Source organism: Pseudorasbora parva, chromosome 12 (assembly GCF_024679245.1).
Source record: "Pseudorasbora parva isolate DD20220531a chromosome 12, ASM2467924v1, whole genome shotgun sequence".
NCBI lineage: Eukaryota > Metazoa > Chordata > Actinopteri > Cypriniformes > Gobionidae > Pseudorasbora > Pseudorasbora parva.
The window spans coordinates 21,759,728-21,782,408 of NC_090183.1; the positions used below are offsets into that span (position 1 = coordinate 21,759,728).

General features: G+C 37.8%; 1 protein-coding gene across 1 annotated transcript; it reads left to right on the top strand.

Moving 5' to 3' along the window:
• Window positions 1-5,818: 5,818 nt before the first annotated feature.
• Window positions 5,819-21,277, top strand: p4hb (prolyl 4-hydroxylase, beta polypeptide). Its single transcript, XM_067459484.1, has 11 exons — window positions 5,819-6,136; window positions 7,308-7,514; window positions 11,227-11,360; window positions 11,440-11,577; window positions 14,044-14,148; window positions 14,281-14,406; window positions 14,494-14,694; window positions 14,911-15,031; window positions 15,472-15,653; window positions 16,984-17,091; window positions 20,869-21,277. The coding sequence occupies exons 1-11, from the start codon at window positions 5,998-6,000 to the stop codon at window positions 20,929-20,931; spliced, it is 1,524 nt and encodes a 507-aa protein (XP_067315585.1). The 5' UTR covers window positions 5,819-5,997; the 3' UTR covers window positions 20,932-21,277.
• The last annotated feature ends 1,404 nt before the right edge of the window (window positions 21,278-22,681 follow it).

Consider the following 22,681-nt stretch of genomic DNA (forward strand, 5'->3'; position numbering starts at 1 on the left):
GGGAAAAAATCACGCCTCCATGTTCACTCAATTTAGCACAGCTTCAGGTCAGTTAGCACACAGTTGCCCAGGTGAAAACAAAATTGAACACACATCAATCATATCTTTCAATTGATAGATAAAAGGGACTGAATCAGTTCATTGAGTTTTGGAACAATGGATTCACGGAGAAATAAGGAGTATTTCAAGGAGTAGGAGGACAAGGAGGAGAGGCGATGGATATGGTTAAGGACGAGAGAGGAGATGGAGGAGGTAAATGGAGAGGGAGGTGAAGGATGGAGAGGAGAAGGAAATGGTGAAGGATGAGGGAGAGAGGGAGAGGAGAAGTGAGGTGGAGGGAGAGAAGGTAGAGGGAGAGGATAAGGAGAAGGGGGGAGGAACATAAGTGACCATTGGGCTATATTACAGTTTTTCTCAATTGTTTACACACAAATTCTGGTACTTGAGACACAATGACCACAACATGTAACTCATTCACCGACCTCCAGAACCAATTCTGCTAAACCTAGCACAGTTCCTGCTTTACACTCAAATTGCAATATTAAAACACACTTTGTTCAAAACACTACACACAATTCTCTGCTTTTGGAACAATTTGCATGCAGAAAATATCTTGTTTTCACAAGGAACACACTGCCATTCAAATATGCACACTGACTCATGGATCAGGCATGCACAAGGATTTTGTGTATGAATGAATAAAAATATGCAAATGTATACATTGGTTGTGTCTTTTATAATCTTTTGTTCATCATGTGAAAAGGTTTTTTTATTTTATTTTTTTTAATTTATTTTTTACAAGCAACATAACTTACCAGTTTTGGAAATGTTGTTTTGAATTTATTGCACCAGTGTATAAGACTATGATGTAGTGTGTGTTTTTCTGAGGGCTTGTGTGTGCTGTCTGAAGGCAAAGTTTGGTTTTTCAGCAAGAGCGAATGGTTTTGAGTGTAGAACTTAATTTCGACCTGAAAATAGAATCTTTGGGTAATTGGCTGTGATATTATGGATTTGAGTTTGCTGTTTTGAGAATATGAGGCATAGTTTCAAGAAATGTGTTTAAGCAATCGAGAAAGCCTGTAATCGCAAACTCTGGATTAAATCTGAGTTGAGAATGTTTATACCATTTTATATGGATTTTTAATTTAAGAAATTTAGTAAAGTGCCATTTGGCTACTTAGAATTTAAAATAGGCCACACTCTGTCTTTCTCTCTCTTCTCAGAAAAATGTACACACAGTTTTATTGATCAGTGATAGCCTACAGTATTTATGTGTTTATCAACAACATTTGTATTTACAAATATGAGTTTGAACAAGACAAAACAGCTTATATATGAGTTTTAGAGGGCATTTACTTTAGAATTCAATATCAGACCAGCACTTACTTTGATAAATGACACTCTGGGGTGGTAAACTGTCAAAATGAAATGTGAAATTGATCTGTGAAATTAGGGAATTTCTTCTTTTTTTTAGATATGCAAATTCAAAGAAAAATACACTGTAAAAAAATCCATAAAAATAGGGCACAATGTACTGTATAAATATAAAGTAATTTTCCGCATTGGTTTTTAATGGCGTTTTACCTGTATTTTGAATTACACATTGCACTAGTTTGTGTTTTAAAGGGATGGTTCACCCAAAAATGTCATTTGATGTTTATCTGCTAAGATGTAGGTGTGTTTTTTTCTTCAGTAGAACACAAATAAAGATTTTTAACTCTAGGTTTCTCATATAATGGAATCAATGAGGTCTAACTAAAATTAGTATCTCAGAAAATTTGAATGTTGTGACAAGGTTCAATATTGAAGACACCTGCACTGTAAAAAAACATTGTTGGTTTAACTTAAAAAAGTAAGTAACCTGGTTGCCTTAAAATGTTGACTTTATTGAAATTAAAATGTTGAGTTGATACAATGAAGGAAATTGGTTTAATAAATAGAAACTCAAAATATCATTGTATCTGAACCACAACAAATTTGATAAATCATGAAAATAGACCAATTTGGCATGTTTCACTGCATCATCACAAATAAAACACACACAATTACCCAATATGCTTACAAAATCTTTTAATAATATTTTAATAAATGTTGTTGATTCTCAAAAATGCTCATTGTATTAACTCAAATTTTTAATTTCAATGAACTTCAATGAAAATTTTAAGGCAACCAGGTAAGTTATTTTTAAATATTTTTTTTACAGTGTGGTGTCTTCTTAACTCAAAACAGGCCTTTAAATGGTCTCTCAGTCTAGTTCTGTACAATCATGGGGAAGACTGCTGACTTGACAGTTGTCCAAAAGATGACCATTGTCATTTTGCACAAAGAGGGCAAGACACAAAAGGTCATTGGAAAAGCGGAGGGTTGTTCAGAGAGCTCTGTGTCCAAGGACATTAATAGAGAGCTGAAGGGAAGGAAAAGATGTGGTAGAAAAAAAAGTGTACAAGCAATAGGGATAACCACAGCTTGGAGAGATTAGTGAAACAAAACTTATTCAAAAATGTGGGGGAGATTCTCAACGAGTGGACTGCAGCTGGAGTTAGTGCTTCAAGAACCACTACGCACAGACGTATGTAAAACATGGGTTTAAGCTGTCACATTCCTTGTGTCAAGCCACTCTTGAACAACAGACAGTGCCAGTGCCTTGAACAACAGACAGGCACACAATCCATGTTGCTCGAGGTCCAGTGTAAAGTTTCCACATTCAGTGATGGTTTGGGGTGCCATTTCATCTGCTGGTGTTGGTCCACTGTGTTTTCTGAGGTCATTGTCAACACGGCCGTATACCAGGAATTTTAAGAGCACTTCATGCTTTCTGTTGCTGACCAACTTTATGGAGATGCAGATTTCATTTTTAACAGGATTTGCACCTACACACAGTGCCAAAGCAACCAGTACCTGGTTTAAGGACCATGGTATCCCTGTTCTTAATTGGCCAGCAAACTTGCCTGACCTTAACCCCATAGAAAATCTATGGGGTACTGTGAAGAGGAAGATGTGATATGCCAGACCCAACAATGCAGAAGAGCTGAAGGCCACTATCAGAGCAACCTGAGCTCTCATAACACCTCAGCAATGCCACAGACTAATCAACACCATGCCATGCCGCATTGCTGCAGTAATTCAGGCAAAAGGAACCCCAACTAAGTATTGAGTGCTGTACATGCTCATACTTTTTATGTTCATACTTCTCAGTTGGCCAAGATTTCTAAAAACCCCTTCTTTGGTCTTACAGTTTTTGCCCATTGCTTGAACACTAAATAGACCCATGCTTAGACTAAAGTAACACAACTTGAAGCTTTTGTAACCATACCTCAAACACTTGTACCCATACCCTAAAAAAAAAGCACTGCTTTGCACTCTAGTTGCAATTCTGCAACACACATACGCCTTTATGCAACACGCCTGGTCCTGCATACTACTCTCTATTTCATACAAAACACACTTCGTTCAAAAATGAAATCTCAGGGTGCCATTTGGAAAACACATGTATCCAAAATACAATACACATTGTGCAATTGCAACAACTCAAACACACACCTGAAGGCACTTACTTGCAAAACTGAACACCAATCAGCCAACCACAAATAGGCCTCAGTTAAGCCATTTTAAAATATTAGAGCAACTTTGGTGGTTCATTTGGTAAGTCATGGCCTGACAGTGGAAGCTGGTCAGAGAGTCCACCCATATCTAAGCCAGTTTAAAGTTGCATCCATTATAAGGACATTCAGATTGGAAAACAGCAACTCTCCATTCCAGACTGTATCTGTATCTACATACTGTACCGAGCACATTGGCTACACATTGCTCCTTTAGTAACAAAAAAATGGTAGTGTAACATACAGTACAGTACATAGCACTGTACCATTGAGATTGTACTGTAGTGTGAAGCATAGTACTGTGATGTACAGTATTATGTCATTTGTAACATTTCAGTACTTTCATTTTTGGTTGTTGTGAAAACCTTTGTTGGAAGGAAACTGAACAGAACAGAAACTGTAAGTGTTGCATTGCTTCACAGAATGCTAACTGATGAACTGAATAAAAGAAAATTAAAGACTACAGTGTTTTATATAAAGTAGACTAGTGTGTTCCCCTGATCTGAAAGTGTATTCATACGATGCAAGTGTGTATCGTTTTGTCATCAGAGTTACATTTTGACAAAGGAATGTTAGGTTTTGATAGCAGAGTTAAGGTTTTGATAGTAGAGTTTCAGTTTGACACACATGTGAATGGTATATTTCCCAGTGTTGTGTCATGTTTACTTGTGTGTAGAGTTTTGGCACAATGAGCGAAGTTTGGCAAAATGTGTTCAAGCAACGGGCCAAAATTGTAAGTAATATTCTAATTTTCTGAGATACTGAATTTGGGATTTTCCTTCGTTGTCAGTTATAATCATCAAAATTAAAATAAATGCATTTTTTCATTGAGCCTACAATGCACTATATTTATATTGGCTGTGTCTCATCATTTGAAACCGGTTAAATCAGTTTTGAGTGTTGTGTTTAATCAGTGACATTGTGTTCTCTATTTGTATTTGATTGTTGCCACTTGAGTTTAACAGTATGGATGAAATGTGCATTAGAGCAGTGGTTTTCAAACCTGTCCTGGAGGACCCCCAGCCCTGCACATTTTATGTCTCCCATATTTGGCACACCCACTTCAGGTCTTGCAGTCTCTACTAATGAGCTCATGAGTTGAATCAGGTGTGTTAGATGAAGGAGACATACAAAATGTGCAGGGCTGGGGGTCCTCTAGGACAGGTTTGAAAACCACTGCATTAGAGTGCAGAATGTATTTTGAGAATGAGAATGTGTTTAGAGTTTTGCTGAAAAGTCTGAAAATTGTGTTTTACCATGTGAAATGGTTTAAGGTATTGACAACAGACTGCACAATTAGCTAAATGAGTTCAGGCACCTGAGAACTTTGTTCATCCAGTGGGTTTTAGTGTTTTAGCAATTGAGAAAAACTGTAATATCAAGATGTGATAACAAAATGCACCTGGACTACTTATGCAAACAATATAAAACATCATATTTTCAGTTTAGGGGACATATATTTTATGTTGTAAACCAACTGAACATCCTGAAAATATATCTGACAAATGATTCTTAGTAGGCCTATAGGCCCTAACCACAGAAAGTCTGTGGTTAAAGTGATAGTGCACCACTTCCTGTATAAGTTCCTTGTTGTATCCTGTCTGGTAGTCATCAGCATGCAAATCTTTAAACTGTGTTGGCCTAATGACTGTATAGCTTATCTTCTTATCCTATTCTTTTCATACAAAAAAAAAAGGGGGGGGGGGATTATATTGTCATATTTTGATTACAATGCAATGCAATCATGCACCAAAAATGTGCTAATCAGGGACTATTACAAAAAAAATCTTATTTATTTTAAGATTTGCAAAAATAAAATGACTGGTTACTAAACAGATTATAGGATTCTGAGTCAGGGATTTTCTGTAGGCCTAATACAACCACAAACATGCAAAGAAAACATGCGTAGAAATTATAAGACTTGGCTAATGAATATACCAGTATGAATTATATGCTCGCGTTCCTTAAAGCTTTAAACCACACATTCAAATTAATATTCGTGATCCGAGTTAATTCTCCAGTTGACTGTCCATCACGTCTACGTTTCGCCAAATCTATATGGTAATGTTGCGTAAATAATATTCATGTACTAAGCATTCGCCGTAGTAGGATTTGTAAATTCGTATTTAAGACGGGCAGATGGATTCACTTCCAGGTGCTAGGAGACGCGCGGTCCACTCACAATTCAACACGAACAGCGTTCGGCCTCATAAATGCGCATGCGCAGCAGCGCCTTCCTCTCTGTTTCCTGCGCACATTGCCACGTTATTAGCGGCAGGCACAAAATTCAAGCGACACTTCAGACTGTTAAAGGTTAAAGAACACTCGCCGCGCTAACAGCCTCCCCGGTTTCCATCACGGTTTCATTTGTAGCTGGCACGTTTGGAGGTGATCCGAGATGCTGAAGTTGTTGGTTGTGTGTGCACTGGCCGCTGTGATATCGGCTGATATCCCCGAGGAGGAGGACGTGCTTGTACTGAAGAAAAGTAACTTCGAGGAGGCGCTCAAAACTTACCCAAATGTCCTTGTTGAGTTTTGTAAGTAGTACCCAGCCTTGTTTGATTTGTCGTGGATTTGTATGTATGTCTTACGAGTTTGTGTACGAAGAAAATACGAAACCAGCTATCAGTGAAATTTAATTCGTTTTTTTAATTCTTGGTTTTAATATGCAACTGCAATACTTGATATCCGTTCTTGAGTTAAAATCTTTGTGATTTATAGACGTGGTTCGTACCTTTTTAAGAGTGCAAAAGCTCTCACAAAAGAGGACGCAGTGTAACGTTAGTTCTTTTAAAACGTCACTGCCACTCACTCCAAAACTGTTTGACATAAATGTGCAGTGAAACTTGCGTGTAATGCATTCAACGGATTTGAATATTCAGGGCGATAACACCCTTAGAACGGAAGTTCTGAATTTCGTTGAAAATGGATACACATTGATTTGCACTTTCACTTGTTTTTCGACTTCCTGGTGCTCTTTCTGTTCCACCGCTTCATGATAATGAGACGAGGTTAGACATGTTATGGGAAGGCATCAAAGAGTTTCTTATCAGAAACCACTTTTCAAACTTGTGTGTAACCGGGCTCATGGGTTTAGTTTATCGATGTCTTTACCGGGCTAAATTCATTGGCCGCTCTCAAAGTATATCCTGATGCGTAGTCGTGATAGACCCTAAGTTTACCCAATCACTGGTGTCCACGAATGTTTCGTCATAATGAGAGGCGTGGTACCGTGTAATATGGGCTGGACTTCCTAGGGGTTCAGAGCTAGGTTGACGTGTACATTAGAAAAATAACTTTTGTTGCACAATAAATCTGAGAAATGTTCTTGTCTTATGAACATTGCAAAGTGTAAACGGTGCACTCATTCATTAGTATTTTATTTTTATAAAAAAAATAAAGTTTGTGTAGTATTTGCATGTGATTTATCATAAGCATTATGAACTTTGGTCTTGTCTTTCTACATGGAATGTTAAAGCTGTGACGTGTTGAAGTTAGATTTATGTTTGACTTATTCAGTTGATCTAATTTTACTGCATTTGGACACCCAAATTAAACTGCTTTTTAGTCGTGTATCCTACTAACCTGTTTATTCAGACACATTATTGCTAATATATTCGAGTACATTAATGCCTTACATAAAATCACTTGCATTCAGTTAAAGTAAATGTCAAATGTACTGAATTAACTACGTTTTGCTTATTGCAGATGCGCCATGGTGTGGGCACTGCAAGGCCCTGGCTCCCGAATATGCCAAAGCAGCTGGTATGCTGAAAGCTGAAGGCTCTGTCATCAGACTAGCTAAGGTAGATGCCACAGAGGAATCTGAGCTCGCTCAAGAGTTTGGTGTTCGTGGATATCCCACCATCAAGTTCTTTAAGGGAGGAGAGAAGGAGAACCCCAAGGAGTACTCTGGTTAGTCTTGAGCCACAAATTTCCTACATAATATCTATGGTCCTTTGTGTATGATCTCACTCGCACTCATAAAATCACACTACTCTCAATTGGATTCCATATTTGTGAAAGAACAATTTCTTTAAAACCAGTTAGAATGATGTGAGTCTATATACCGTTCTTTTTGGTTACAAGTGTAATTTAACTGTATGCAGTCTTGAATTGCGAACCATAAGTCAACTTTGACGGGTCAGATGTCTGTTTACCATGAATATGAGCGCTAGCTGCTGATGTGCATGTCATTTTGTACGTGTGCTCCAGTTTTTTTTTTTTGTATAAGGCCCCACCCCCTTTCCTTCAACGTGCAGTTCCTCACGTTGCCTGTGGTCTGGTTGCTGTGGGCTGCTCTCCAGCTCTGTTTTTATTACAGTCTTACTCCTGCAGACAAGACCAGCCTCAGAAAAAGTTCTAGGACTTTAAAATATCAATGTCTAAAAAGGTTTGCATACTTTTCAGATGGCTTATGACAGGGGTCCCTAATTAGTTTTTTTTTAGAAAACCATGTGACCCTTGACCACAAGAGTATTCATATGTTGCACTGGTATATTTGTAGCAATAGCCAACAATACCTTGTATGGATCAATTTTTTAAAATTTTTTTATGCCAAACATCCTTTGGATGTTAAGTAAATATCATGTTCCATAAATATATTTGTAAACTTCCTACTGTAAATATATCACATTTATCATTTGTAGTAATCTGCTTTGCTAAGGACTTCTTTTGGACGAATTTTAAAGGTGACATTTGTTGTTTCTCAATTTAAGTTTCTTTTTTTGCACCCTCAGACTCCAGATGTTCTCATGGAGTCAAACCCAAAACTATAATCAGTTTTCAATTAAACATTGACCCTTATGACTGGTTTTGTGGTCCAGGGTCACATGATTATATGGAAAGTGAGCTTGGCACACATTAAATTTACAATTGCATTTTAGACTTGCATGATTGTATCTTATAAGAAGCAGCATTTAGTGTTTACCGAACTGCTCTGAAAATGATATTATAAGCTGCGTCTGTTAATGAAGAAAGATGTTTTCTTCACCTAGAAAAAAAAGCAGCCAGTAGCAGGTCTTGATTTGAAAGTGACAATTTAAACAACTGTTTTAGCTTAGAATAATTGTGCACTCAATTCATTTGAGTGTTATTGACTTAGTTTTACATTTGGTTATTAGCTTTTCATCAACTCAGTCCCCTTCACTTTCCTTACAAACCCTTAGGGGCTCACAAACTCAGTTTGGGAAATTCTGCAAGAAAAGAATTTCTGAAGTTTAGTCCGGCACATTATAGCTGGAGGACTGGATACTTGATGGAAGGACTCTGTACGCGTGATCTTATAAGAGCTCCGTTATATCAGTTGTTCCTGTAACCTCTGGCACTCACTCACTACTGGTTTAACAAGAGCATGATTAAGACTACCTTTGAAACTGTGACATGTCATTTGGACTGACATATCAGTCCTGCCCTGTGGTCATAAATGATCATAAATGGATGAGTATATGTCGAAGGAATACTAAACAGTTAGTTGTTGACATCAAGTGGACTTTGTGGTTTTACATCATCATCAAGTGGTTTTAGTCTGTTTCACCATCAAGTGGTTTTAGTCTGTTTCCCAGGAACTGATCAAATGCACGTGTTGCATCAAGTATGTCGCTATCCTGCTGAGTTTAGCTAAAAATGCTGTTTCATGGAGACTGAGCTTTTTACAGTGTTAAAGACTTGGATTCCCATCCTAACATGGACAAAGTTTCAAAAACTAAGTTGGATGTTTGATGGAGTATTTCTATGTCAAAAATACTCCTTCCGGTATCTCACAAGTTTCGGAGTTTTTTCGCGTATGGGTCCACTTGATGTCAACAGGGCGGAATGTCCTTGTACGGGCTGTATGGGCTCTTCTCCAAGGAAGGGTGCGAGTGACCAGAGCGAGAGGGCAAATGCACCCATAAACGCTGCTGTCACAGGACTTCATGAAATCAAAAATGTTACCAAAGTGTTTTTGATGACACTGTCCTGCTTTGGAAGCAGGTGGTGAGAAACTGTTTCAAATGTCTGTTGTTGGCTATCGTCGTGCAAGTAAACATCAGTAAACAACACGATCATATAAACTTAATTTATCAATGGAGCTTGCGATCTATGGTTTGTTTAAATACATTTTAGCTGACCACTATAGGTGTCAGTTTGTTTATTGAACCACCCCAAACATAAACCTAGTGGACGTTCTCACAAAGCCTGCGTTGTCATTCAAATGCAGTACTCCATTGTTGTTCTATGTATAACGTTACACAGTAGTCTGACGTGCAAAACCATTTTGCTTGCTACTGCTAAGGTTTAGTCGCATACAATAATCCATAAACCAAATCATGTCCTCATAAACCACGAGTAAATGTACACAAGTTGACAAGCCACCAAATACAGTACTTACCACAGAGATGTCCTGCTGTTGCTGCTGCTCCTGTTCAATTTATTTCATTGATCCACTGATTCTGGATCATGTATGTATTAGTAGTTGAATCTGATTGATAGCCATGGTTTATTAGGGTAACGGTTTCTTTTCCACGCTTGAGGATGTCATAGCTTTCAGACGCTCTCGTGTAATAGCTGCACCCGCTTGTGATTCTTTAGCTCCGCCCACATTCTTTAGCCCCCCCCCCCCCCCATAATTACACTACATGAATAATGTAACATAGGTCTTTTATTTTTTTATTAAAAATGATTAAATTAGACAAGGTTATTAGTTTGCCTGATTGCTGAAAATGTTGCCCCACCCCTCAGTATTCAGTGCTTTGATTTCACCCTTGCTTTAAGCTTGGGGCATACTCTGCAAGAACAAAGTAATGTTTTATTTTCTTGAGGTGATGAGGACTAGTTATGGCCAGTGCATTCCATACTAGACGAGAGAAGCAGGGACCGAACAGCTGCGTTTCTCCGCAATTACCATGACCACTTTAAATGTATGACCAATCACACAATAGTTCTCAAACACCTACAAGAGAGAATCTGCTCAGGCGACATGTCCAGAACAAGCTGCGAGAACTCTAATTAGGGCTGCAAGAACAAAATGACACAACTTTGTTCACACTGCTTTGGGAGCAAGAACCTTTTTCACGGTTATTGTGGAGTATGTTGTAGCCTGTGGTTCATATGGACCAGCTTACGAAAAAAGCGTAACTAACCCAACGTAGGAAGGACGCAAGTGTTTTAAACGGGGAGGTGTTTCTTCGTAAGTTGAATATGAAAGGTGTTTTGGCAGGAGCTAGATATTTTACTTAATGAAGTTTTTGGCTAAGAGCATCCAGAAATTTCAGTCTCTGCCAAGAATTCATTTCGGTGCATCCCTACTGAAGTGTCTCGCTGGAATTTGTGCCTAGCAGTTTCTGTGAACTCAAAGCCTGCTTAAAATTGATTTGATTGGTCATCTTTAATATTTTGACATTGACGAGCAGTGACAGACCACTGAGGCAGATCAGATGAGATCTTGTTTCTGTGCAATTCTTGCAGCACTGAAGTAGAGCTATAATTATATTAGGCAATTACTTCACAACCTTTTATTATATACACCTCAAAAAATAGTCCAGACCTCTGTGCTGGCTACAGGCCATACACTATAAATGTGTATCTGCTTTATCAGTGTTTGCTTGGTGCTTTGTCTCACTATGATGTGCTCATGCTCTGTCTGCAGCTGGTCGACAGGCTGATGACATCGTCAACTGGCTGAAAAAGAGAACTGGCCCTGCAGCCTCTACATTAAGTGATGTGACACAGGCAGAGTCTCTTATTGCTGATAATGAGGTTGCAGTTATTGGGTTCTTTAAGGTAAAATTAATTCTTCTCTTAAGCTAATTTTAAAGATTTTATTTATGCTTTTTTTGTTTAAAGGTTTTTTTCTCTGCAGGATGTTGAATCAGAAGACGCCAAGGCCTTTGTTAAAACTGCAGAGGCTGTGGATGACATACCCTTTGGCATCACCTCTGATGATGCAGTCTTTTCAAAGTTTGAAGTTGCCAAGGATGGCATTGTGCTTTTTAAAAAGGTATACATTCTGTGTAATTCTCTTCTGACAAAAGTTCAGAGGACTCATTTATTTGCTTTTTTTTAATAAGACCATATACCCTTTTACCAGATTTAAAAACGCGTCACATTTTATAGATTTCACCTCTCCCCAGTTTGTCCGTAACATTGGGTGCTTCTCAAATCTTATTTGTGTATCCTCGTTTGCTTTCCTAGCTTTATTTCCTAGCATATCATCTCCTCCCCTTTAGGATGCGAGGGAAGGATGCAAGGATAAGATGCGAGGACAGGGGTATTGAATCAAGTGTTATTATATCTTTGCTCCCTTTACCGTCACTTCAAAGCAACGTCAGTTAATGATGACTACACTGCTGGATTTAGTTTGCACATCTGGATTCTTGAACATTAGAGAACTATTTATATTGTAATAGTTTCAACTTCCACAAAAATACCACATTTGTCCATAAAAATCGCAGTGTGATTAGTCACTAGACCAGTGTGTTGATCCAGAAGTGTCACTCCCCTTACTCTAACGAAGATTCAACACCAATAATGCAATGAGCCCTCTGTCCTTTATATATTTCTTTCCCAGCAGGAGGTCAAGACAATATTTTTTTTTTTTGGAATAATACATTTCCATCTTCGCAGCAGTAGTACATTGTAAAGGAAGAAAAAAATCCCACATACTCAAAATAGCCATCAAAGTTGAGAATCTTGGGCCTATTTTTTATTTTATTTACATTTAGACACTTGCGCTTATTGTACATTTGAATATTTTGCTCAATTTTAAACTAGATGAACAATGACATTTTAATTTATTAAATGACTTTCATCATGAGGCCAAAGTTAACTAATCATTTCAGCGTTATTTGTTTTCCCTTGCCATCTATTTTTAATGTAAACTGCCAAATATATGGAAAACAAACCGTCTAAAGGCTTGTGTTTAAGTGTTAGAGCTTGTCACAAACCTGGCTTAGTTAAACAGCCTGAGTCCTCTGTATGGCCCATAAAAATAATTGTACTTGCTGCATTGTTTTTTGCAGTGTTTTGGCAAGGTTATCTATTTTGCTGCTCATCGTGTTTCCGCTACTCTTGTTAAAAGAACCACATCGTTTGCACAGTCGTGTCAATTCCGCAAAAAGCAAAGGTATGGTGAGTTGTTTAATGTTGTTAATCTTAAAATCTCAATCTGTAAGTGTGTGAATCCCATTTTAATTAATGAGTCTTACAATTTTGACGTTTATCTTTTTTACATCGTCTCTGCTTTATAATGAGAGTATTTGTGCACTTGGTAATGTTCATTCAGCATTGAGTGATAGAGTGGATTCTCTCTGCCGGTAACTTCTACACCTTTCTACATCTCCTACAGCTGTAATTTGGCTACAGTACTCAACTCTGCAAATTTACTTTGAAGCTGTTGAACTTGTGACATGAATATAACATCCAGATATCTTGAGTTTAACTGTTAATCTTGCAATAAAAATATTACTTCGTATTGACCTGACCAAACAGCCAAGATATGGCAGGATGCATCTGCAGCTCTTAATGTGGTGCTTTACATCTTTATTGAGAGAAAATTATCACAAACTGAAAAGGAATGGGCTTGAATGAAGCGCATGTATGTAAATGTAAATGTAAATGAGCGTGTGGTGTTAACCGCTCTGCTCACTTTAAACTGTAGAAATGGTAAAATGGCGCAATTATGTCCTGCAGTCCAGATGTCTGCCATTTGAATACCACCTCTTAAATGGATCAAACTAACTTCAGATATATCTATGCTGTTAGGTGTGGTGGTCTAAGAGGATCAATGCCATAAATGGGAAAGGTGCAACTTTATTGCCATGATTTAGTTTAATCTTAGAGCAGTAGTTCTCAAACCATTTTCTGAATGAAGAACCTCTGAATGCTAAGCCATTTTGTCAGCTACATATTGGATTTTCCTGCGTAAAACTTTCTTGCAAGGCTGTTTGACACAGTTGAATAATCTTTAATTTTTTTTGAAAATCCTTATAAGGGAATCTTAACTGGCATGGATCTCAAGGTCATGGAAATTCATTGGTTTAAAACATGTGTGAATCCAAATTAAACTTCAGTTCTTTACAGAACCTAGCCTACAGTAATTCATTCTCAGTAAGGATGGTCTCAATATATAATCTGTAATGGGCTAAACTTCTCATTGACCCCTGGAGAGGCTTTGAGATTCTGGTGTCTTAGTGGCCAGACACTCTGAAATTCAACGTCCTTACTGCCTCATTCCAGAATGCAGCTGCTCTATGCCTTCTATTAATGCCCACTGCATGTGTCAACTGGAATATCCGCTGCCCTCCGACCAACAACTGTTAGTCACGTTTTTATGGTGTTTGACGCATGGTTCCCTACTCAACAGTTCCAGTGACTATTGCTCACTAGTTTTGTGTTGCTGTGTACACAGAAATGGTGTTAAACTCTATGTAACAAACACTCTCTCTCTCCCCCTCTCCTCCTTAAGTTTGATGAGGGTCGGAATACTTTTGATGGCGAGATCAGCAAAGAAAATTTACTGCCCTTCATCAAGGCCAACCAGCTTCCCCTGGTCATTGAGTTTACAGAGCAGGTACGCTTTTGAGCTGTTGAACTTTTGTATACAGGCCCCAGGATGCTGTATATTTATTAACATGAGAAATTGAATGCGTTTAAAGATTGGAGGTTGTGGAGGTCTGAGATCATTCTTATTCTTCCTCTGCAGACTGCTCCCAAAATATTTGGAGGTGACATCAAATCCCACATCCTAATGTTTGTACCCAAAACGGCCAAAGACTTCCAGGACAAGATGGACCAATTTAAGAAGGCAGCAGAGGGCTTCAAAGGCAAGGTGGGTGTTGCTTTATTTTAAGATTTTTTTTTAAAAGTTTTTTTTTTTGTTGCACATTTGAATTTAACCTAATTTGCTTTCCCACAGATTCTCTTCATCTTTATTGACAGTGATGTGGATGATAATCAGCGAATTCTGGAGTTCTTTGGTCTTAAGAAGGAAGAGTGCCCTGCGATCCGCCTCATCACCCTCGAGGAAGAGATGACCAAATACAGACCAGAAACCTCAGAAATCACATCAGAGAACATCATTACCTTCTGCACAGCCTTTACAGAGGGGAAACTAAAGGTGGTGGAGAACATTCCTTTGGTGTCTGCTAGATGGTTCTTTTTACTAAAGGGCCGTTTGTGTTAAATTTTGAAATGTACAGTATTGTAAACTAATATAAAGTTGCGATATCAGTTGCAGATTTTGCTCATCGGATGGAAATTGACTCTAATATTGGCTTGATGTTACTGAATTTCTTCAGTCTCCCTGGAATGATTTCAATGTCTTTGTCTTTAGCCTCATCTAATGAGTCAGGACATTCCTGAAGACTGGGATAAGAACCCTGTCAAGGTCTTGGTGGGAAAGAACTTTGAAGAGGTTGCCTTCAACCCTGCTAAAAATGTCTTTGTAGAGTTTTGTGAGTATTTTTCTTGACATAAAAATGTTCACTTGATGCAAGTTTTTCTAGCCTTTAATGTTGCTGGTCCTTGCATTTCATGTCTGACCAGTTGTTTTGAGATCACTTCATGGCAAATTGCCTGATTTATTTTAAGGTGGCATCTCTTGATTGCCCCTCTCAAAGCCTGGCATCATAAACATCATAAACAAAAGATTCCTTTTCTGAAGCTTACTGCTAGTTCTGGCATGGGTACTTGCAGGATGCGCACATACTGTTAAATTAACACTCCATCGTTTTTAGAAATAAGGCTTATTCATCATCTTTCCTACATTTTATATATGTGGGCAAATGCATTTTTGTCCTGGTGCAATTAAAATGATCGTTTACCCCAAAGCAATTTATTTACTCATCTTTTATTGTTTTTTCTTTATTCCTTTATTTTTTTTTTTTCTTTCCAGATGCCCCATGGTGTGGTCACTGCAAGCAGCTGGCACCCATCTGGGATCAATTGGGTGAGAAATTCCAAGACAATGCAAACATTGTTGTGGCCAAGATGGACTCAACAGCTAATGAAATTGAAGATGTCAAAGTACATAGCTTCCCCACGCTAAAGTTCTTCCCTGCTGGTGATGACCGTAAGGTAAGGCCATGCGAATTTTTTTAGAATACTGTAATGTGAATATACAAAACGTTGAATCATAGATATGGTACACATAGTTTGCCTATAGATGTTATCTATTTTTTTTTTTTTTAATGTATCAAAGCAAAAAAGTAATTTCAATACCTTGACACCAATTTTGAGACTGAGGATTAATGACCATGTGGAGGTGGTTCTTTTTTTTTTTTTTTTTTTTTTTTTTTTTTTTTAACATTTCAGTTATGTGGCAATATTTACCATTAGTATTAATTGTTATATTGGTGCATATGAACAAAAGGTCTTTCTCTAAACTAACACATGCTAAGAATACATGCGATGTTTTTTTATTTTTAACAATTTTCACTGTTTTACTAGCGTTAGGTAGACTGGGTAAGCTCAGCCTGATCTGAGTTTGCACTGCAGCTTCGGCTAGAAACCATTACATTAATTTATCCTGCTTCTGTCATTTTTACGGAAACCAATCACAGACTGGCTTATCTGCCTGGTGCACTATCGGCAGGTTTAACAATGATGGATAAAGATTGTGGTCTGATTGGTTGAAGGACTATTTAGTTGCGTAGAGACTCATTTGAATTACGCTTGATCACACCTCTTGTGCAGTAGAAAATGCATAGCAAGCTCCCCAGACCAATGTTCAGTCTTAAGATTGAGCTTGGTCTTGATAGCCAAACAGTGTTAGACTGAATTTTAATTGGTAGCTTGGTGGATTGTATACAATTTGCATGTGGCACACCTGGGTCAGGAAACTAATTCTACTACTCTTTAAATATGTGGTTGTTTTTTTTGTTTTTGTTTTTAACCTTTTAGTTGTCACACTCCAACAAAGTCTCCTGCACTTGTTCTTTAAACAACTTGCTGGTAATGACTGGCTTCCAGATTTAGCCTGCCTTGCAACATGTGCAGTTCAAATGAGCTTCCTGGCCCAGTGAGTTCATCCTTTCTCTAGATTCTTAGAGATATAGGATCTAATTCTAGAATGAAAAACCTCAGTCCAAAATGTGTTTTGAGGAAAGGGTTACTGGAAGGATGTCACTACACCAAAGACCACTATGGTAAATGAGTTTTTGGTTTACTTTTAAGTTATTGCTAAGATGAATCTTGGCTAGAGCCCAGTTTTGCAAGGTTATACCCAGCTATGACCAACTCTATAAACAAGTTCCTAAGATGTCAGGAAACGGTCCAAGACTCAAGTCCCCCCCATGTTTTACTTTTGAGGAGTGTGTGGGTGGATGATGCTGACAAAAATAGATTGTTGTTTCTGTTAATATTAGTTGCTTTTTGATTTTGAAACATGTTACTTTTTTTTCTGTAGGTAATTGACTACAATGGTGAGAGAACACTTGATGGATTCACAAAGTTTTTGGAGAGTGGAGGAAAAGAAGGTGGAGCACCAGTGGGAGATGAGGATGAGGAATCAGAGGTATGTATAACTTTACTACAATTCAACTGTTTTTTCCCCCCAATAATTTGGTTTAGGGGTGGATAATCTGATTTGTATATTGATTAATCTTGATGATCCACAATCTTTTCTAGTAAGGCCTGTGCAATATATAGAAATATCGCAAATGTACATATATGCATATCACAACAGCACGCAATATCTGAATGATTTTAATAGGTTACTTAAACATTGTGAAAAGTGTACATTCTAGGTTGACACGCATAGCAGAGAATCGACTGGGCACATTACTGGTACTTAAGTGACTTGCTAGGGCTGTTAAAATTGCTCAAATGATGTTCAAATATTCCCTCTAAAAAAACAAATATTCGAACATCTGGTTGTGCATTGTCACAAGTTGTGCATTTTGCCATTACGTCATTAACAGGACAAATAATACAAAGAGACATAACTACTTGTATAGCTAGTCTATTTAGTTTAAACATATTTGACAACGCATTACTTACACAAAAACAAGTAAATCAACTAGATGAAGCTGTTCTCTGTGGGTACATGAGCGATTAACGCCGCTGACGGTCTGGAGCTCACATAATAATGGCCAAGACCGTAGACCTCACTCTCTCCGCTCTCTGCGCATAACTGTTTAAATAAAACAAACTTTGAGTTCTGAGCAAGAGTTTTGTGCAAGCATTTTAAGGTTGTGACTCCTGTCCCAAATATAGCAGGCTTCATTCAGTGATTGAAACAAATATTAATATTAAAGTTTTACAGCATATTGAACGTTCCAAGCGAGTTGTGCTGTGCAAAACATGGAACTTTCCTTAACATAAAGCAGTGAAAAATCAAAACAGTGGAAGAAGTGCATTTATCCTTTATTCATGCAATATCTATTTAGTCAGTACAGTAGCCTACACTTCAGTAATGTTTCTGTTTAACATTTAAAATGAGGCATGGTATGCTAACTGTATCTTGCATAGCTTGCATACAACTATCTTGCGGCTTAACAATTTTGTGTCCTACTGACCAAAATCCAAAGTGCTTCCAGACATGGCTTTTTAGATTTTGGAGGGTGTAAATCGCTTTCTCTGCCGTGGTCGAGTTGGGCTCTGCACTTTCGGCCATCTTCCTTGCAAGACATGTCAACTTTCAGCAGTGACTCCTGTGACATGTCCCTGAACCCCATGAGCGTGCCCACTAGCAAAGCAGACAGCCATGCCTCTACTACCGCCTGTTTTTTTTTTTTTTTTTTCAAATTTATTTTATTTGAACATTAATTTTCACCTTTTTGAAATTCGTACTCCCCTTTGTTTCAAACCTATACGATTTTTGTTTAACTTTTTCGTTTAACCACAAATGAAGAAACCACGGAAAGTTCTGTACCGCCATCTAGTGTCCATTCTTCTACCTTGAGTTCAAAAAAGGCATCGAATCAATCGAGTGGTCTTGCATATAAGACACTGGCTTTATGATGATCATATGTACAACGATGCACATACTGTAGTAAACGGAGACATTCAAATGCTTACATGATGTACGAAAACGAGTACATAAATGCAGAACTAACCATTTACAGTTTGTGAATAGTCCTTTTGACGCGCTTTTTTGCGACTAGAACTGTGACTGTTTGCATTGATCAAGTGTGCACTCTTCCAGAACGACACTCAAAGTGAAAGGACAAACATTTATATCACATTTAGTTTTACTAGGATTATTTAACGCTTTTTGATGGTTTATTTTAAGTATAGTGCACAAATAGCAGGAGAGGCGGAACATGGCAAGCGCTTGGGAGTGTGCGCGCTTGGTGCGAATATTCATTTGGTGACATAACTACATTTAAACTACTATATATAACAAATGGTAATGCAGTGGGGGAATATTGGTTTGTCCTGATGATATAACTAATATTTAATAGTAAAAAATCTTATTTTGGTTTATAATATCACTAAATATTGTATCACGAGTTTAGTATCGCAATAATATTCAAAGGTGGCATGAGTGTATTGTTCACACCCCTGATACATATACAATGATCCAAAGTCAATGCTTCACCAATAGTTGCCATAATGTTGGTTGGAAGCTTGAGGAGTTGCTTTGTGGAGCTGCAGTTGTTGCTGTCTCTCATGGGCATTCCTAGCACTAGTCCTCTGCAGGGGGTAAAGGACCCTGCTGCAAATCTGTCAGACAGGCAGTTGTCAAGAGTCTGAGGCCCAGTTTACACCTTGTATTAAGAAGCGTTTTCATCATTCTGATCATAAGTGTATGATGTTAAATACAAGTGTAAACGGGTCTAAAATGTTTTGAGCTTGTCCACTTTCTACAACTTGCACAACTCGTTTGACTGGATGCATTTGTGGTGTAGACGCTCATGTGGTCGAATGCATTTGAACTAGGTTTGCTGCGGTAGTTTAAAGATGTCATGAACTGGCTTTTTTAACCAATAAGTAATAGGCTATCTTCTATGCTGGGTTTTGATGGGCGTGCTGCACTGGAGACTTGGAAGTAAACGCCCATGGCTAGGATTGGATAAGATTTGCATATTTATTGAGGTTAAGCTCCCCTGTCAGTTCAAGAGGGAGAAGCGGCAACCGGAATGATTTTCTCGATCACGGGGCTCGTAAACGTCTTAATCAAACAAACGCAAGGATTTATTTCTAATGCACCTGCAATTGGTTGGACCATTCTTTTTATTACACACAGCCTGCAAGATCGGACAATATAGGTGTGCGCTTCAAATGCCAACTCGAGAGAGAATAGCAGAGATCAAGAACGGAATATTATGAGATTCTTTACAGTGCTTGAGTATTGCATTTTACTGCATATAATTCATACTCAAAATAGAACTAATGACATTCATTACAAGGGGAGTTAAAACATTTCAAATGCACCTACAAAAATGTTCCAATGCTCTTCATCAATGAGGATTTCTTTATACTATTTAAAAATCTTGTTGTCTCGTGACATCCCTAGTGTGTACATATAAAAAAATATCAATCCATAAAGCATGCTGAACTCTGGTCCTGCAGTAAATGTCGTCATAAATTGTTTCTTTACTCATGTCATGGTCTGGGTCACTGAATGAAATGGAGCCTTCTCTTCTTGTCTCTCTTTACGAGCTTTACATATGAAACCTGTGTGGACTTTTTTTTTCATATATTTAAAGCAAACCGAAGTCTTTCACAAGTTTTTTTCTTTTTTTTTTTTTCCTTCTACCTTTCTTGCTTCACTGTCCAATTGTCAACTGGACTGGGCTATTTTTCAATCACTGGTCTATTTTTGGTTCTCATTCTTGAACTCTTGGAGACGAATGGTAAATGGAGTTTAGGCAAAATCCAGGACTATATAAATCTATCCCAGGCTTCCTCTTCTGGGAAGTCTAATTTTAGAACATTATCATTTGCCGCTAATGCCCAACACAACAGTTATAGCTGTTTACCTTCTACTCCCACCCCATGACTCCCCTCCCTACCACTTATTACCACTACTGACAGGGCTATGTCGGTCAACGATAGCTAGGCCACACGTTCCAAATATGTGGAAAGGACTTTGCAACCAAACACTGGTGACAACAGATTGCAACCCCTGTGAACGTCTCGTGTCAGATGTGCTTTTTTCTGCAGGGATTACTGGCATGTTTGTGGCAGGGCAGATTAGTTTTGATCCATTGAAGTTAGTACACATGCTATAGATGGTCATTATTGGCTGTGAAATGTTTTTTGTTGGCAAAAATCCAAGTTGTTTTTGATAAACAGCCTTGTTTTTACATGGATTCTAAAAAAGAATATCTTGCACTTTCCACAGGATCTGGATCTTGATGATGCAGAGGAGGATTCAGATGTGGAAGAGGGACACGATGAATTATAAGAGTCGGGAGGAAAAGGCGAGACACAACCCTTCACCACCACCACCTCCACTTTAAACCTCCCTGTCTGTGAACACTAAAGCTTTTCCTAACTAATTGTGCAGCCACTGGGTGTTACAGGGTCCTTCGTCAGCCAGTACGGTCATTACCACCCCAGCTAACCATCTGCAGCCCAGAGAAGTGCCTCTCTGCCCACAACAACCATGTCTTTTGAATGGTTTTATTTTGCAGTTCTTTTTGGCATTAAAATATCTGGGTTTTAGGTTTAATTATAATGGTAATCAGTTTAACTACTCTGTATCTGTCCACAACCTCCATTTATGATCTGGGGGTTAAGATTTTGTTGAATTTTTTTTTTTTTTTTTTTTTTTTTTTTTTTTTGGAGGTGGAAGGCCAGTTATTCTGCCTTGATTCGATGACATGAAAGGACATTTAAGGGCACAGGGGGCTGTATGTTTGTTCATAGGGTGGAAATAAAATTGTAATAATGGGCTGCTATTATGGTGCATGCAGAGCTTAGCTGAGACCAAACTGAGGTACCTTTCATGTTTCTTTAGTCAAACCACCAATTTCTGTAATTTTTCTTTAACACCTGCTACTAAATTATTTTTAAAGATGTAAAAGTGGAGAACTTAATTTTATATTGCATTATTTTTTTTATTTTATTTTTTAAATATAATCTTGCATACTGAAGGGCCCAGAAACTGAGCATTTGTTGACTTACCTGGGGCAGATTTGGCCCTCTTGCTTTCTAGTCATCTGGGAGGATGATTTGTAACCTTTTGCACTTCATTGAGTGCCATCAGAGATTCCACGTCAGTTACTGAAATGGCGACAATTTGTCATCTTGTGAGGACTAACTCCTCTCCCATACCCTTCCTGCTTTCCATCTTTAGTGGAAGATTCCTTCCAATCATTTCTGGTTAACAGCGTCTGAGTGGTCAGTGTGAACGTGTGCTTTGGAACTAGCTTAATCTTTTTTTTTTTTTTTTTTTTTTTTTTTTTTTTTTAAACCCTTGTCTGTCTTTATTTTTCTAGGAGGGGTGAATTCCAGGGGTGACATTTGAAGAAAGGGAGGGTTTGGGAATTATATTGGGAGGAATTTGGGTTTTGAAACCTGTTTGAGACAAAGCATTCCGTTGCATTTAAATTGACTAAAGTAAACTGGTGGCCAAATAAACAACATAATGGTGATAAACATGTTTGGTTGTGTTTTGTTTCTAGTATTTTAATGACCGATTCAGTCAGTTGGCATAATCTAAAAGCATACCATTTGAGTAAGATTACCTGGAAATAAAAACATATTCAGCCAATGTTCCAAACCTTTAATTTTTGTTTTTGGAGAATTTGAAGATTATCCATACAGTATTTTTATACATTATAGTACAACACAGTTCAGAGTGGTCATGGCTGTAAAGTTTAATAAAGCAAATCAATATACAATTTGGTTTGCAAGTAATTTTTTTGGTAACTTAATTTATTCCTTCTCCTTTGCTGCAGTTTTATTTATTTTTTATATTAATTTGCAAATGTAAGCTGTTGGCATTGGCAGAAGGAAATACTAATATTAACAAAATGATTGAAATTACTGCCTGGACTACATTTTTGTTTGTTTTGGACAAACCATGGGCATTGTGAACTGTCTTTATTCAGAACGCTGTATTAACCTTATTAATAAAATGTTGAGTAAATTAAGTGAGCGATCCAGGTTTTTATAACCATTTTAGATTGCTTTGTTTCGTGCAAAAACTT

Bases quoted from the DNA above. Each gene is read 5' to 3' on its own strand.
- p4hb (XM_067459484.1), top strand. From the start codon at position 5,998: ATGCTGAAGTTGTTGGTTGTGTGTGCACTGGCCGCTGTGATATCGGCT. The intron at 7,515-11,226 runs GTTAGTCTTGAG...CTCTGTCTGCAG, and splicing joins GAACCCCAAGGAGTACTCTG to CTGGTCGACAGGCTGATGAC. The intron at 14,695-14,910 runs GTGGTGGAGAAC...CTTTGTCTTTAG, and splicing joins TTACAGAGGGGAAACTAAAG to CCTCATCTAATGAGTCAGGA.